This window comes from Carlito syrichta, unplaced genomic scaffold, assembly GCF_000164805.1.
Source record: "Carlito syrichta isolate Samal-C Ts95f unplaced genomic scaffold, Tarsius_syrichta-2.0.1 Scaffold288140, whole genome shotgun sequence".
Classification (NCBI taxonomy): domain Eukaryota; kingdom Metazoa; phylum Chordata; class Mammalia; order Primates; family Tarsiidae; genus Carlito; species Carlito syrichta.
The window spans coordinates 279,925-294,548 of record NW_007232236.1 but is presented as its reverse complement, the minus strand read 5'-3'; the positions used below and the strand labels follow the sequence as shown (position 1 = coordinate 294,548).

The window sequence follows — 14,624 nt, the reverse complement described above, 5'->3', positions numbered from 1 at the left end:
CAGGGCCCTGTCCCCGAGGGCTCGCCCGCCCCTGCAGCTTCACAGCTCAGACGTTGGTCTCGAGCTCGCTGATTTCAATGGTACAGTGGTCCAGGCTGGCGGCGGCCGGCTCCTCGTCCTGCTCCACTTGCACTGGGACGTGGTGGGGACAGGCGGGGCCCAGGGTCAGCTCCGAGGCCTCGGCCACACTCTTCACGCAGCCGTTCTGCTGGGTCGCCACGATCTCCTGGAGGCTCACTGGCTTGGTCTCGCAGGGTGGCAGCTTCTGGAGAAGGGAAATAGGCCTTGGTCGCAGCAGAAGGCACTGAGGTTAGCCACTAGGGAGGACTGAGGGTCAGTGGAGCAGGACGAGCTCAGAGCTGGGAACCACAAGATGACTTTTCCTACAGACGTGCTGTGTGGCCTCGGCAGGCCACAGAGTCTCCCTGAGCTCCAGTTCTCAAGCTGTCCTGCCTCTGGGGCTGTCGTAATTGAGGAGGGGACCAGTGAGGGAATCCCTGACTCCCCTGCTGCTGGAGTCTTAGCTTCCTCCTCAGGACGACAGAAGGAGCCCAAAGACCACACAGTCCTGCAGAGACCTGCACATGTTCTCATCGTTGCAGGCAGGACAGCACCATTCCTAGAGCAAGTTCCCTGGGAGCGGGGAGTCTCAGCATATTCTGTTCCCACTGTTCCTCCCATGTCTAGATCAGCGCCGGTCATGGTAGGTGCTCAACCAATAGATGCTAGAGGAATTAGCCACCCCTTGTCACAGATGAGGACACTGAGGTCCAGAGGCATTGAGAGAGGGAGGGAATTGGCTGAAGGCTGACCAGCCGGCTGGTGAAAGATCTGGTCTCCTGCCTGCCCCCCCAACCCCTGCCCCACCCTCCTGGGGGCCTCTAGACCACCATGCTGAGAGAGGGGGGCACCGCTCTCACCTCGGCGGCCGTGTCCCGAGCAAAGTCCTTCCGGCAGATGTGGGCCATGATCCCTGCAGCCAGCGCGTCACCGAGTACATTAATCATGGTACGGAAACGGTCCCTGGTGAGCCAAGTAGCGGGCACTTTAAGGGGGGCTGGGAGGGGGCAGCACTCAACCCTAAGGAGCCAGGTGCTCTCCTGGCTCCTCCTACGCTCACCCCTGCGGTGCTGAAGCCAGCTGATGCAGGGCTGGCTTCATGGGCGCATGACTGTGAGTTGCACAGACCCCCATGCTTAGAAGGACAGGGCGTGGCTTCAGGCTCTGCTGTTTCTGTCTTGAAATTCTTTCTAATTTTTGAATGAGGGGTTCCACGTTTTTGCTTCTGAATGCCAGGCCCCGCAAATTGTGCAGCCAGGACTGTGCCTGAGTAGGGCACCCCCACTATGCCTGGCACGGCAGCTCCCCCGGCCTCCACCCTGCAGGACTCAGCTCCCACCCCGAAGCAGCCCTGCTCCCCACGGGCGGGGCCTGGGGACACAGGTGCACTCACAGAGCCCAGTCGACGGCGATGATGAGGGTGATGTCGTCGGTGGGCAGTCCCACGGAGGTGAGCACGATGACCATGGTGACGAGTCCGGCCTGGGGGATGCCAGCGGCCCCAATGCTGGCCGCGGTGGCTGTGATGCTACAGGAGGGGGTGGGCAGAGGAAGAGGAGGAGCCGGAGGGCGGGGCACCTTGTCAGGCCCGGCTAGGAGGAGAAGGCCAGGATGCCAGGGCCTCTGGGACGTGGGACGAGGGTTGTCAGGAATGCCACATCGGGGAGTTCTCAGGGGCACATCCCTGCTCAGGGTCCTGGCCCCATGGAAACCTCTTAGAAATGTGTAGGCACCTGTGTCTGCGGCTGTGCCCTGTAGGTTCTGGGGAGTCATATTTGTAAGGTACTGCCCAGATATTCCCATCATCCACCGGTACAGCCCTGTCCCTGCCTCCCTCCGGGGCCTCATCCCAGGGTCAGACTTGTGTGCTCGGCTGGCCTGCGAGGTCTCCCCTCAGCCTCTGCCCAACCTCAGCACCCTTCCCTCAGACTACCAGAGGGCCCTTGTGGTCCTCAGACCTTCCTGGCCTCTGCTTGCCCAGTCCCACCTGCAATGCCCTCCGTCCCCGTCTGTCCTGCAGGTTCAGAGCTCCTGGTCACAGCCCTCTGCTCGTCCTCAGGCTGCCAGGCAACTGAGGAAGGAGCCCTGAGTCCCAGAGGCCGGCTCACATCCCAGTCCCCATGTGACTTGCCTCGGAGACCCCACCAGGTCTGGGAGCTCCAGAGCCCCCAAGGCCCTCCAGCCCCCGGCCCATCCACCCAGGGTGCGGGCGTCAGGGTGCACCTGATGGTGATGATCTGGCCGAAGTCCAGCTCATAGTTGTTGACCTGGGCAATGAAGATGGCGGCCACAGCCTCGTAGAGCGCGGTGCCGTCCATGTTGATGGTGGCGCCCACAGGCAGCACAAAGCGTGCGATGCGCCGGTCTATGTGGTTGTTCTCTAGCAGGCACTTGAAGGTGATGGGCAGGGTGGCTGAGCTACGGGCAGAGGGGCCAGTGTCTGCCCAGCACCCTCCTTCAGGATGGCAGGGCCACCGGCAGGACGCTCACCCCACCCCGGCAGCTCCCCCGGCAGGGGTGCATGCATGCACCCATGCGGGTGGCTCTGGGCAGGAAGGGGGTGACCCTGGCAGGGCACCTACTATGTGCCAGGCACCGTGCTGTGCCCTCATGAGACTCTTCCTATGAGGGAGGTGCTTGAGTCCATTTTACAGATGAGGAAACAGACCCAGAGGGGACAAGGGGCTGACCAATGTCACCCAGCTGTGCCAAGAATGCATGGAGTGGTGAGCAGCAGGGGTTCTGGGCCAGGCTGCCTGGGATCCGGTTCCAGCTCCTATCAGGTGGCCCTGGTAGGTTCCTGAACCTGTGTGCCTTGACTCCCCTGTCCCCAGCAATACCTTAACGAGCTACTGAGAGGATGAACCGACGAAGTGCCTGGAACAGTGTCTGGCATATTGTACGCAGTCACTCAATCATTGGTGTCCACTACTAATATTGCATGTGTGTTACTAGAGTTCCTAGTGGCAGTCTGGAGACTAAAACTCAGGTTAGTGTGGCCCTGTGCCCTTCCCCTCCCCAAAGGCCACTGCTGGGGAGGCTGGTTCCTCTCTACAGAGCCTCTAATGAGCTCCAGACATGCTGGGCTTGAGCCTGTGGTTCCTGCTGCCAGGAGATGGCTGGGGCGCTGCTGGCTCTGGCAGGGATTGGCCCCTGGCATGAGAGCTGATGGTCCTGGGGCTCAGTCTGCCCTTTTACTCCCGGACAGTGGCTTCTGGGCTCTTCTTCCCTGGAGTCTACTCCTCCTGACTCCTGCCACCAAGGATGGGGTCACGTGTCTACCAGGGAAAGAGGCCTGCGGGCATTTTTCAGACTGGGAAGCTAAGGCCCAAGGAAGAGAGGCACTAAGGGCTGGAGGGAAGAGCGAGACCCTTGGTGCCAGAAAGATGTGGCTTGAGTTCTTGTGACTTTTTGGACCCTCACTATGGGGAAAGCCACCTGTCTTCACAGGGTTAGATGCTCTATAAGTGGCCACTTCCTTCCTGCCCCCTTGACCGACAACCTGGTTTGCCCAATGCCAAATCCCAAGACCATCAGCTCTCATGCCAGGGGCCAATCCCTGCCAGAGCCAGCAGCCCCAGCCATCTCCTGGCAGCAGGAACCACAGGCTCAAGCCCGGCATGTCTGGAGCCAAATTCCTGAGGTCTTCTGCACTCAGCTGTGGTTTGGGACCCTCGGGGCCAGGCAATGGCTCACCTGGCCCAGGCTGACGTCCTCACCCTCAACAAAGTAGCTCAGACTCCACAGCAGCCCTATGGAATGGAAGCTAAAACCCTCCCCCGTCTGTATATGAGAACACTGATGCCCAGGTACAGCTAGCCAGTGATGCAGCCAGGATTCAAGTCCCCACTGTCTGGTGACACTGCCACGGTTGTAACAGGGCACCCGGCCAGGATGGCCCAGGGACAGGAGACAGGCAGGGCCCAACTCCAACAGAAGCACCATGTGGTGATAGAAGGCAACGGCAGTTTGTCACTGGTGTGATTTTCGACAGACTCTGCAGCTCTCTGCCCGATACATAGAAGCCAGCCCCGTGTGGAGCGAGTGTTAAGGATTGCAGCAGTCAGGCAGGTGAGGCCGCAAGCATCAGATGCCCCAAACAGGTCATTACCATAGCACCACCTCAGTCTCAGGAGCAGCGCTCACTGGCACTTTCTTTTTTTCTAAGTCGGAGTCTCACTCTGTCACCCAGGCTGGAGGGCAGTGGCACACTCACGACCACCGTAGCCTTTACCTGGTGGGCTCAGGCAAGCCTTCCGCCTCAGCCTTCCAAGTAGCTGGAACTACAGGCGTGCGCCACCATGCCTGGCTAATTTTTTTTGATTTATTGTAGAGACGGGGTCTTGCCAGGTTGCCCAGTCTGGTCTCAAGCCCGTGGGCTCAAGTAGTCCTCTCACCTCGGCCTCCCACAGTGCTGGAGTTATAGGTATGGGCCACTGTGCCCAGCCCCTCACTGGCACTTTCTGTGGGTCTGTGACTAGGGACACACAATGTCTGGACAGATGGACAATGCTCAGCCCCCATCCCCCACCCTTCCGCCCTGGGGCTACCTGGAGGAGGTGGCCAGCGCGATGAGCAGGGCCTGCAGGACGCCACGGATGAAGACGACGGGGTTCTTCTTGGTAATGAAGAAGTAGAGCAGAGGCAGGATGAAGAGCCCGTGGAGCACGAGGCCGCACACCACCGTGACCGCGTAGAAGCCCAGCTTCTTGCCCACGGCCCTGGGGTCGTCCATCTCCAGGATCTTGCCAGCGATGAGGAACACGATGCCGAAGGGGAAGTACCTGGGGGTGGCAGGGCAGTCGGACCCAGGCGCCAGCAGGCCAGGGGGCCCCCCGGACTCGGCCTTGTGCTGCTGCCCAGCCTGCTCCTCTCTGAGCTTCCCGGGCTCCCATGAGGACTGAGTGCCAAGGTGCCCGGCCTAGGGTCTACACGTGGCATCATCAGGGCCACCACCTCCACCCTCTGGCCCTGGCCAGCCTCTGTCCCTCCGCCTTCCCTCTTGTTTCTGAGGAGCCCACGGGCGACCACGGATGACCCTGGGCAGGGCTCCCTCTGCCTTTCCGGTCTCAGCGCCTAAGGTCTGAACTCTGACTTGAGTGGCAGCTGGTCCTCACGTCCAGGTTTCCTTTCTCTAAATGCCGAGCCAACAAGGCTGCGTGAGTCGGGGAACTGAGACCAGGGCGGCAGCAGAGCCAAGCCGAACTCTTAGACTGGGCCAGAAGGGGCAGGCTCAGGGTTGGGGAATCCCCAGAGTCCCATGTCGTCCTGGAGGCCCCAGGCTGGGGCTGCCTCCTGCGTCGCGCTCTGCTGTGCTCCTAGGGGACCGTGGCATCCCTCAATCCACCCGGGGCTGGAAGGGTAAGGTGGGTAAGGAGGCCCCCCCACAAGGCTTACCACACGGCCACCGCCACGATCTTCATGACAGACTCGTTGAGGCACTGGCAGAAGCTGACCAGGGGGGCCCCGCTGTCACCCATGCGGCCCAGCATGATGCCTGCAGGGTAGGGACACACAAGCCCGTCACAGAAGCCCCAGGCTGGGCACAGGCACACTGGTGGCACAGCAGGGACAGACCGACACGCACACGTGGCTCTCGGCACACGGCTGCCTCCCCAGCAGGCTGGACGTGACGGGGCTCCCCTCCCTCCCTTCGCTCCTTCTCCTCAGGCCCCACAGGGGTGGTTCTTGCACCTCTCTAACCTGCCATCCACACAGCAGCCAGTGTCGTCTTCTTGAGACAAACCCGCCCCCTGTGGGGCATCCCTGCGGACTTCCACAACCGAGCCCCCTGACGGCCCTGGCCCACTTGAGCTGACCCCGGCCAGTACCTCCCTCCTCTGCTGGCCCTGCTCCTTCCTCACTGTGCCTGGCACCAGGTTTCTGGAAAACATCAAGCTGTCCCCTGCTTCGGGGTCTCTGCCCATGCAGGTTCCGAGCCACCAGCTCTCCACACGGCTTGGAAGCCTTCCCACGCCCCTTCGCAAACTCCCCATGTGTCCTTCGATCTCTTGCGGATTCCTTCTTACCTCTTATGCAGCTTATAGCCATCTGGCTTTTTTCTGTCTCCTCTCTGGAAAGGTGGACTCCTGGGCGGTGATGACTGAAAGCCTTCCCTGAGCCCCTGCTACCTCCCCTGCTGTTCCTGGCTTTTCTTCCCAGCTACACCACTCTGGGAAGGTCCATGTGGGGGCTTCTCTGTGGGGCTGTGCTGCGTCAGGCCATGCCTGGAACGGTGGTTGAGCCCACCATCACAGCGCACAGGGACTCGGCTAAGGAAAGCAGGGAGGGGATTTGAACCCAGGTCTGTGAGACACCAGAAAAGGGCGCTTTCCAAACTACCCTGAGAAGCCCGAGCCTCTCAGTCCACGGAGCAACTGCCCCACAGTAATGGTGAGGGGGGGCCCTGCCAGGCAAACAGGGGAGGCTGGAGCCAGAGGGGACCCTAGGCTTGGCCCTTCCCCAGGCTATGCCTACCCCTCCTCAGGCCCATTTAGATTTTGGACGGGGGGAGGTGGTACTGAAGCTGGTGTGCAGGGGACCCTGGTGTGGCAGTGGGGCTTCCTCGCCGGAAGGCCAAGGAGACCTCAGTGCCAGTCTCATCCCAACACCACGGAGGAGGTGAGGAAGGGAGGCTGGGGCGAGGAGATCATGAGCCCTGTCCAGGGGAGGCGTGCCTGTGGGCTCGCTCACACTCAGGCTGACGTCTGTCCCAACAGACACGGGCACCGGCAGATGTGGGTACAGACAGGGGCAGGCACACACAGACGCAGGCACAGACAGACATGGGTGCAGATGGACGGAGGTAAACACAGGCACGAGCACACGCAGACTAGGCCACACACTGCCTTGGCACACCTACAAACGGGGAGGCAGGGACAGCACATGCCCAGTAAGTGCTGAGTGCGAGGGTCTAAATGTTTCTTTTGCTCTGCCAATAGATGCCCTTTTCCCATCCCTGAGAGAGGCTGTGGCTGTTGGTTGTGCTAAGACTCTGGCGGAAGTCAACGCACGGGTTGGAGGGAGACTTGGAGGAGGACCTGGCGGGACTTGGAGGTGACAGGATTGAGGCAGAGGAGGGACTGAGATGCAGCCCCAGATTTTCTGCAAGAGGGGAGTGAGGTTTTTTCCTAAGGCTGAGGGGCTTCCAAACACTGTCCCGTCATGCACCGGGTCACTGAGGCCCTGGCCCTCCACACGCCGGGTGTTTGACTGAAGCGATAAGAGCTCCACTGTCCATCATCTTTCCGCCGCCCACCCCTCCCCTAGATCTTACTAGTGCCGGTCATTGTAGTGGGCTCTGGGAGGGAACAAGTCAGGCGTGTCTCTGCCTGCATGGGGCTGCCAGCTGCTATGCAGACATCCAGTGAACATAAAACTGCAATGGGACCAGAGTTTGCAGAGTAGCGCAGGCAGTGGATATGTGGCCTGGGGCACCTGGTCTTGTCTGGGCAGCAGAAAGGCTTTCCTGAGGGCGAGATGCCCACGGGGAGACCCCCTAAGGATGAGAAATGTGGAGGGAGGAGGGGCAAGAACAGCTCAGTAGGGGGAGGCAGAAGGCCCTGGGGAGGCGGCGTGGCTGTGGCGAGGCCTTTGAGGAGAGGGAGGCCACCGGACCCACATGGCAGGGCTCTGTGGCCAGCGCCTGGGGACTGGCCCCGTTCTAAGTGTAGTGGAGAGTCAGCTTAGTGGCCCCCTGAGGGGGACAGGCCAGAGGGACACGACAGAAGCTATAGGGACTCGGGCCAGCTTTCATAGAAACCAGGGAGGAGGTGCAGGCGGCATCAAACCTGGGCGGTGATGCTGGCAGAGGACAATGCACAGGTTGGAGGGAGACTCGGAGGCAGACCTGGCAGGGCTTGGAAGTGGGGGCTGAGGCAGAGGAGAGGCCGAAAGGCACTCCAGATTTCTCACATGAGCAACCAGGAGGGGAGTGAGCTTCTTCCTTAATGGGAAAACCCTGAGGAGAAGTCAAGGAGGTGGAAGACAACCACCCCCAGGTCCCGTGGGGGCAACTGATGCTTATTTTATTTTATTGTGAGTCAGTGCCTCACTCCCTCGCCCAGGCTGGAGTGCAGTGACACAATCCTGGCTCGCTGCAGCCTCAACCTCCTGGGCTCAGGCGATCCTTCTGACTCAGCCTCCCAAGTAGCTGGGACTACAGGTGCACACTGCCACACTCTGCTGATTGGTTTTATGTAGAGATGAGGTCTTGGTATGTTACCCAGGCTGGGCTCGAACTCCTGGGCTCAGGTAATCCTCTCACCTTGGCCTCCCAAAGTGCCGGAATTACAGGCGTGAGCCACTGTGCCCGGCCTTGGTGCTCATTTTAGAGTAAGACTCACAATGTCCCCTGGGACATCACAGATGCACAGGGTCAGGACATGCAAGCCAGACTCTTCTGGAAGTGTTAGGAGTTGTCCTCAAGAAGGAAAAAGGCTTGTGTGTCGGTGGTGCTGGGGACCACAGCAGGTATATAAAGTGTATATAGTTTGAAGTGTATATAGTTTGGGAGTCCTTTTTAAGAAAAAATTCACACTATTTTTCTAAAAAAATAAAAATAAAAAGGTGTAGGCCGTAGAAGGGGACTGTACAAGCAAGGGGACTTGAGGCTTGAACTTTATGGTTGGGGCCTTTCGGACCCAGAGAAGAGTAGCAAAGGAAAGCATGTGACCAGGAGGCTGGCTGTGGGCCCCAAGAAATGGCCCAGACAGGTCTGAGGAGAGAGGTGGCCAGTGAGAAGCCCCTAGGTGGGGTGGGGAGATGAGGACTTTAAATAAACAGGGGTGGGCCGGGCGCGGTGGCTCACGCCTGTAATCCCGGCACTTTGGAAGGCTGAGGCAGGAGGATTGCTTGAGCCTAGGAGTTCGAGACCAGCCTGGGCAACCTAGTGAGACCTTGTCTCTACAAAGAATCAGACAATTATCCAGGTTTGGTGGCGTGTACCTGTAGTCCCAACTACTCAGGAGGCTGAAGCAGAGGGATCACCTGAGCCCAGGAGGTGGAGGCTGTGGTAAGCCATGATCGTGCCACTGCACTCCAAGGGGACAGAGTGAGACCCCGACTCTAAACAAACAAACGGGGTGGACGACGGCTTTGGTTCCTTATGGTAAACGCTCCCTCCTGTATCATCCCCAGACTTCATTCAGCAAGTGGGAGGGGCCAGGGGCCCGGCTGGCAGACCAGCACCCCGGGATGGAGCGGGATTCCACGTGAGGAGGGCAGGGCCGAGATGCCCCTCCGTGCCCGAATGAGGGCTTGGGCTATTTCGTTGGGTGTGAAGGCAAGGGCGGGCTGGGACATGGGGGCTCCAGGGAGCGAGGGAGGGAAGGGACAGAGGGGCCGTGGCACATACCCATGGTGGCGGAGAAGAAGACGATGCCCAGCACGTTCATGCCCTCGCTGGTGCCAGGCTCTGACTTGTAGACGACCTCGGGCGGCGGGGTCAGGTCCAGGGCGAAGTTCTGCACTCGAGAACCGTTCTCCTCCTGGACCCCGTAGATGAGGATCCGCCGAGGAGGGGCCTCCTCCACCACCACCTTGGGGGACTTGATGACTGGGGTGGTCTTGGTGCGGTACTGGGGGCGACACCGGCCGGGAAGGAGTCAGGCCACATGTGGTTATTAATACCACCACCACCAAGATGAGCCTCTTTTTTTTTTTTTTTTTTTTTGAGTTGGAGTCTCACTCTGTCACCCACACTGGAGTGCAGTGGCCGTTCCTGACCTGCTGGGCTCCGGCGATCCTTCCGCCTCAGCCTTCCGAGTAGCCGGAATTACAGGCGCGTGCTACCACGCCCGGCTGATTTTTGATTGATTGTAGAGATGAGGTCTCGCTGCCCAGGCGGGTCTCGAACCCGCGGGCTCAGGCGATGCACTCACCTCAGCCTCCCAAGGCGCGGGATCACAGGCTGAGCCACCAAGCCCGGCTAGGATGAACCTCTTGAACGCATGTCTGTACCCACTCAGGCCTTATTTGATGGGCAGTAACCCCAAGAGGTAGGCGGGGCGGGGTCCCATCAGCGTCGCAGCGGAAAGGGAGCCGAGATCCCTTCCTGCTCTGCACACCACCCGCTCGGGCCTGCCCCAGCCTGCTCCTCCTCTTCCTCACCCCAGCTGGACCTCTCTCTAGCCACCCACCGCATCGCCTCATCTACCCCGCCGGTCCGGTCCTCCCTTCCCCTGTCTACCCGCTTCCGACCGCCCATCACTTGCTCCCTGAACAGCCGGCCAGCCCTGCCTCCCGCCAGACGGAACCTGGGTCTTCTCTTTTCCAAAGCTCAGCCTGCCCCCAAGCCTTCTGGATGAGACGAAGTCCATCCAGGAAGGACTGACCTTCCTGAACGGCCTCCCTTTCCTCCCCTGCCCCCGGGGCATTTCTGGGCCTCTCCACTCCTTCCTCAGGTATTGGGAGCCCAAAGAAGGGAGCCTCCTAGCCTCTCAAACAGCCCAGTATCACTCAGGTAAGCCTGGGGGGGGGGGAAGGAAGCACTCGGGAACTGTTTGGGGCCTAAAGTCTCTGTGCTTCATTCTCCTCATCTGTAAAATGGGATCATAATGGTATTTACCTCCCTGGAATATATATATATATAGTTAACAATAGTTTCTTACGTGGTAAGCCCTATGCAAGCATTATTGCAATCGTCACCATCATCAGTGTTGAACACTTTGTACTCATTACTAGAGATACAATAGCAAACCAGACATAGTTTCTGCTCTGAGAAAGAAGGGGACATTTGGCTTGGGTCCTGACGGATGGGCAGGAGTTTGCCAAAAGAAAAAGGGCATTCCAGGCAGATATGCAGTGGAGCAGTTATCTTTCTGTTTCTCTCTCACACCTTCAATAATTACCCATCATGACTGGAATAGAATCCAAACTCCTTAGCCTAGCATTCAGGGCCCTTCACAATCTGGCTCATTTCACAGGTGAACACCCAGGATGCTAAGAGAAATATGGTGGTTTGCTCAGGTTCCCACAGCCCCCCATTTAGAAGCCTCCTATCCAACCCTCAATCACTTCCTTCGTGCCCTAGGCTCGACGCCACGCCTGGTCCAGGAAGGGGTTCAGGAAGTACTTGCTGGACTGAGTCAACCAACCAGCTTACGTTTTAGAAGGGGAAAAAAGGATTGGAAATCATCACATGTGCCACAAATATTGATGCACAAGGACACTTACTACAATTTCTAGAAAGGAGAAACATTGAAAACAACCCAGAGGACCCCTGACAGAGGGAATGTGTGGATCAGTCAGAGTCCAGCCTGACCCCAAGCTATGAGGCCACCACTCCATGGAGTGCCTTTAAGAACGATTTGATGCCGGGCTCGGTGGCTCAGCCTGTGATCCCGCGCCTTGGGAGGCTGAGGAGAGTGGATTGCCTGAGCCCACGGGTTCGAGACCCACCTGGGCAACTTGGCGAGACCTCATCTCTACAATAAATCAAAAATCAGCTGGGCGTGGTAGCTCATGCTTCCACAGCTACTAGGAAGGCTGAGGCGGAAGGATCGCCGGAGCCCAGCAGGTCGAGGCTGCGGTGGCCGGGAGCGGCCATGGCACTCCAGTCTGGGCGACAGAGTGAGACTCCAACTCAAAAAAAAGAAAGAAACAGCCTTGGAAGCCAGACAGGCGTGGGTTTACCCACCAGCTTTATCATTCACTAGTGGTATAACCTTGGGTGGATCACTCAGTCCCCTGAGCCTCGGTTTCCTTGTTCAGGAAATGGGCTGCTCCCATCTCAGTGCAGGTGACCGTGGGATGAGTGAGACGGTGCATGTGTGAGCCCAGCAGGCACTCAGCGAAAAACCGGCCCCCAGGAAAGGGGTGTGGCCACAGGAGGTTCCATGGATCTGGGTCCCCTGCCTCCCCTTCCTCCCAGCATCCCTCCTCCAGGAGACAGAAAACCTGGTTGGGCAAACCCGTTACTTTCCAGCCAAGCCAGCTGGCCTCGCCTGCCTGCCCCTCCTGTCAACCACCTCTTCCCTCCCCTGCATCGCCCCCAGGGACCCACTCACCTGTTTGAACGTGGCTTCCACCAGGTTGGCTGGGAACATGTTCCTAGGAAGAGAGTCAGTAGTTGAAGACTTCCAGAGCCCAGGACGGGAGGGCCCCGAGGGCTGGGTCCGTGGGATCATCTGGACATCTCCCTGGGCAGTCGAGGCCTTCCACGAGCCAGCCGCCTTTCCCCTGCAGTCGCACCCCTGCACCGTGGACATGCCCCGCCCGCACCCTCATCACTTACAGCTCCCTGACTATGCCGGGTATCTTCCCGCGCAGGCCTGCGTCCACACCGTTCCCTCTGCGGAATGCCCTGCCTGCTTCTCTGTCTGGCTCACCCCTGCTCCAGTCAGCCACAGGTCAAGCACCACTTCCTCTGTCCGGCCCTGACTGCCCCAGCTGACCCCGTGGTCCTTCTGTGTGTGGGTCACTTTTACTCCACCACATCACAGTGTGATCACTGGCTGATGTGTCCGCCTCCCCCATAGCGTGGCCTCCTTGCAGGTGAGACCCGGTTATTCCTATCCCATCTGTGGGGCCCAACACAGGACCTGACACACAAGTCGGGTCGTTCTTTTTTTTTTTTCTTTTTCCTTGAGTCAGGGTCTCACTCCATCACCCAGGCTAGAGTGCAGTGACGTGATCACGCTCACGGCAGCCTTGGCCTCCTGAACTCAGGAGATCCTTCTGCCTCAGCCTCCTGAGTAGCTGGGACTATAGGCAGGCACCATCACACCTGGGCTAATTTAAAAAATTTTTTTTGTAGAAATGAGGTCTTGCTGTGCTGCCCAGGCTGGTCTTGAATTCCCGGGCTCAAACGATCCTCCTTCCTCAGCCTCCCAAAGTGCTGGGATTACAGGCGGGAGCCACTTTGTCCAGCCTCAGTATTCTCATTTATATAATTTAGTATAACACTAAAGGCAGAGAGGTCCAGAAATGAAAACATAGGGTAAGACTGTAGCTGTCAAAACAGTGTGACCCAGTCGTCGATAGAATAATCAATGTCACGAAAGCTGTAGCCCAGAAGCAGGCCCTGGAATAGCTAAGTATTTCAGATTTGATGAAAGTTTCTCCACAGATCAGTGAGGAAATGAAGGATTCATCCCAAAATACTGTACGACTGGCCAAGACATTAGCTCCTTATTTAACACCTTACGCCAAAAAACTACAGACGCGTAGTAATTCTTTAAAAAGCGAAACCATAACACATTAGAAGGAATACAGGTTGACACTTATCCATTCTCAGAATATGAACGGGCTCTCTAAGAAGAAAATGTCCAAGAAACCAACTGATTGCAGAATATTTGTAAAGTATCCCCTGGGTAGAGTCCAGGAGGCCCGAGTGGCTTGCAAGGTGTTTTCTAATGAAACTGAGAGGCAAGTCTGCTTTAGCTCGAACAGAAAGTAAGCATGTTCAAAGGTCATGAGAAACCAAAAGGAACTTACACCTAGTGTGTACATTTCTTTGCAACTTAAAAAAAATTAGAATAATTGTAAAGGGGAGCTGTGGCAGGGACGGCTAGCGGTCCGCCCAGTCTCCACTCTCCCCTCCTTCCTTCCCATCAGAAACCATGTTACGTGGTGGGGACCGACAGGGACCTGCCACTGGGCCCAGATTCCCAGCCTCTCTTGCCAACAGGGTGGGCACCGAGATGCGAGGGGAAGTTGCTGAAAGTTGTTGTCCGGGAAAACTCTTGAAGAGGTGTCCATTCAGCTCTTTGATCCTTTCCTCTGACTTTCTTCCTTCTGCCTGGAACAAGGATGTAACAGCTGGAGCTTGAACAACCTTCTTGGACCGCGAGACACGCTGATGATGAGAGTCAGGTGTGAAGCTTGGCAGGGCACACAGGTGGACAGAGCATGGGACCTCGGTGTCCCCGAGCCGCCCACCTCTAGACTGCTTATTAGGAGGAGATGCAAGCCTTGACCTCACTTGAGCCTCTGCTGTTCCAGGTTTTTGTTAATTGACAGCCAGAAGCAATTCCTGGCTGATATGTGTGCTCACACTAATGATCCATGAAAATATCCTGCAGCTTTCAGTCAAGAATGACAATTTTTTACTATTCGGTGGGAAAAGGCCCCATATTTTCTTTTGGCCTTGAAGCCCCATGGGAAGCCTTCCTGCCTGTGCTCCTGGTGGCAGCTATACAAAACAGACAGAACGTGCCTGAGGATATAAATAGCCACGCCTGTCACATCCCTAAACGCTCCGCCCTGGGCATCCCTGTATGTTTCCCAGGCAGAGCCAGAGGCCCCCTCCTAGTTCCCCTCAACCCCATGGCTTGTGAGTTCTCACTACGATGGTCCCAAGCCCACCTCTGATCCCGCGTGCCCGCCCCAGGCCCCGAAGGTCAGAATTGTTCCTCTGAAGCCCAGCTCCTGAGGGCTGCCTTCTGTCCCTGAGAGGGTAGCTGGGAGCTATAGACAGAGCCAAGTCATTACTTAATCCCTGTGGTGTTTTAATAAGATTGGAAAAAACAGAAGGGGCCAGCTCTGATTAGTGTTCCGCTTGGGTTTTATTTTGAGGCTGTACTGCGAACAGACGTCAGTTTTCCGGACGCCCACCCCCCCCC

The 14,624-nt window shown here is 57.9% G+C and overlaps 1 protein-coding gene across 4 annotated transcripts in view; it reads right to left on the bottom strand.

The window, feature by feature from the left end:
* SLC1A7 (solute carrier family 1 member 7) overlaps positions 1 to 14,624 on the bottom strand; it is a 48,498-nt gene continuing 33,874 nt past the window's right edge. Inside the window, exons 4-11 of one of the 4 annotated variants that reach the window (XM_008053387.1) lie at positions 12,069 to 12,111; positions 9,416 to 9,638; positions 5,458 to 5,557; positions 4,611 to 4,844; positions 2,284 to 2,478; positions 1,454 to 1,588; positions 921 to 1,023; positions 1 to 265 (exon numbers count right to left, since the gene is read on the bottom strand). In XM_008053387.1, coding sequence (XP_008051578.1) covers positions 47 to 265; positions 921 to 1,023; positions 1,454 to 1,588; positions 2,284 to 2,478; positions 4,611 to 4,844; positions 5,458 to 5,557; positions 9,416 to 9,638; positions 12,069 to 12,111 — 1,252 coding nt within the window. In that variant the 3' untranslated portion in view covers positions 1 to 46. Of the gene's footprint in view, positions 266 to 920; positions 1,024 to 1,453; positions 1,589 to 2,283; positions 2,683 to 4,610; positions 4,845 to 5,457; positions 5,558 to 9,415; positions 9,639 to 12,068; positions 12,112 to 14,624 lie in introns of all 4 variants that reach the window. The other 3 variants (XR_504020.1, XM_008053388.1, XM_008053389.1) reach the window with 3 other exon arrangements.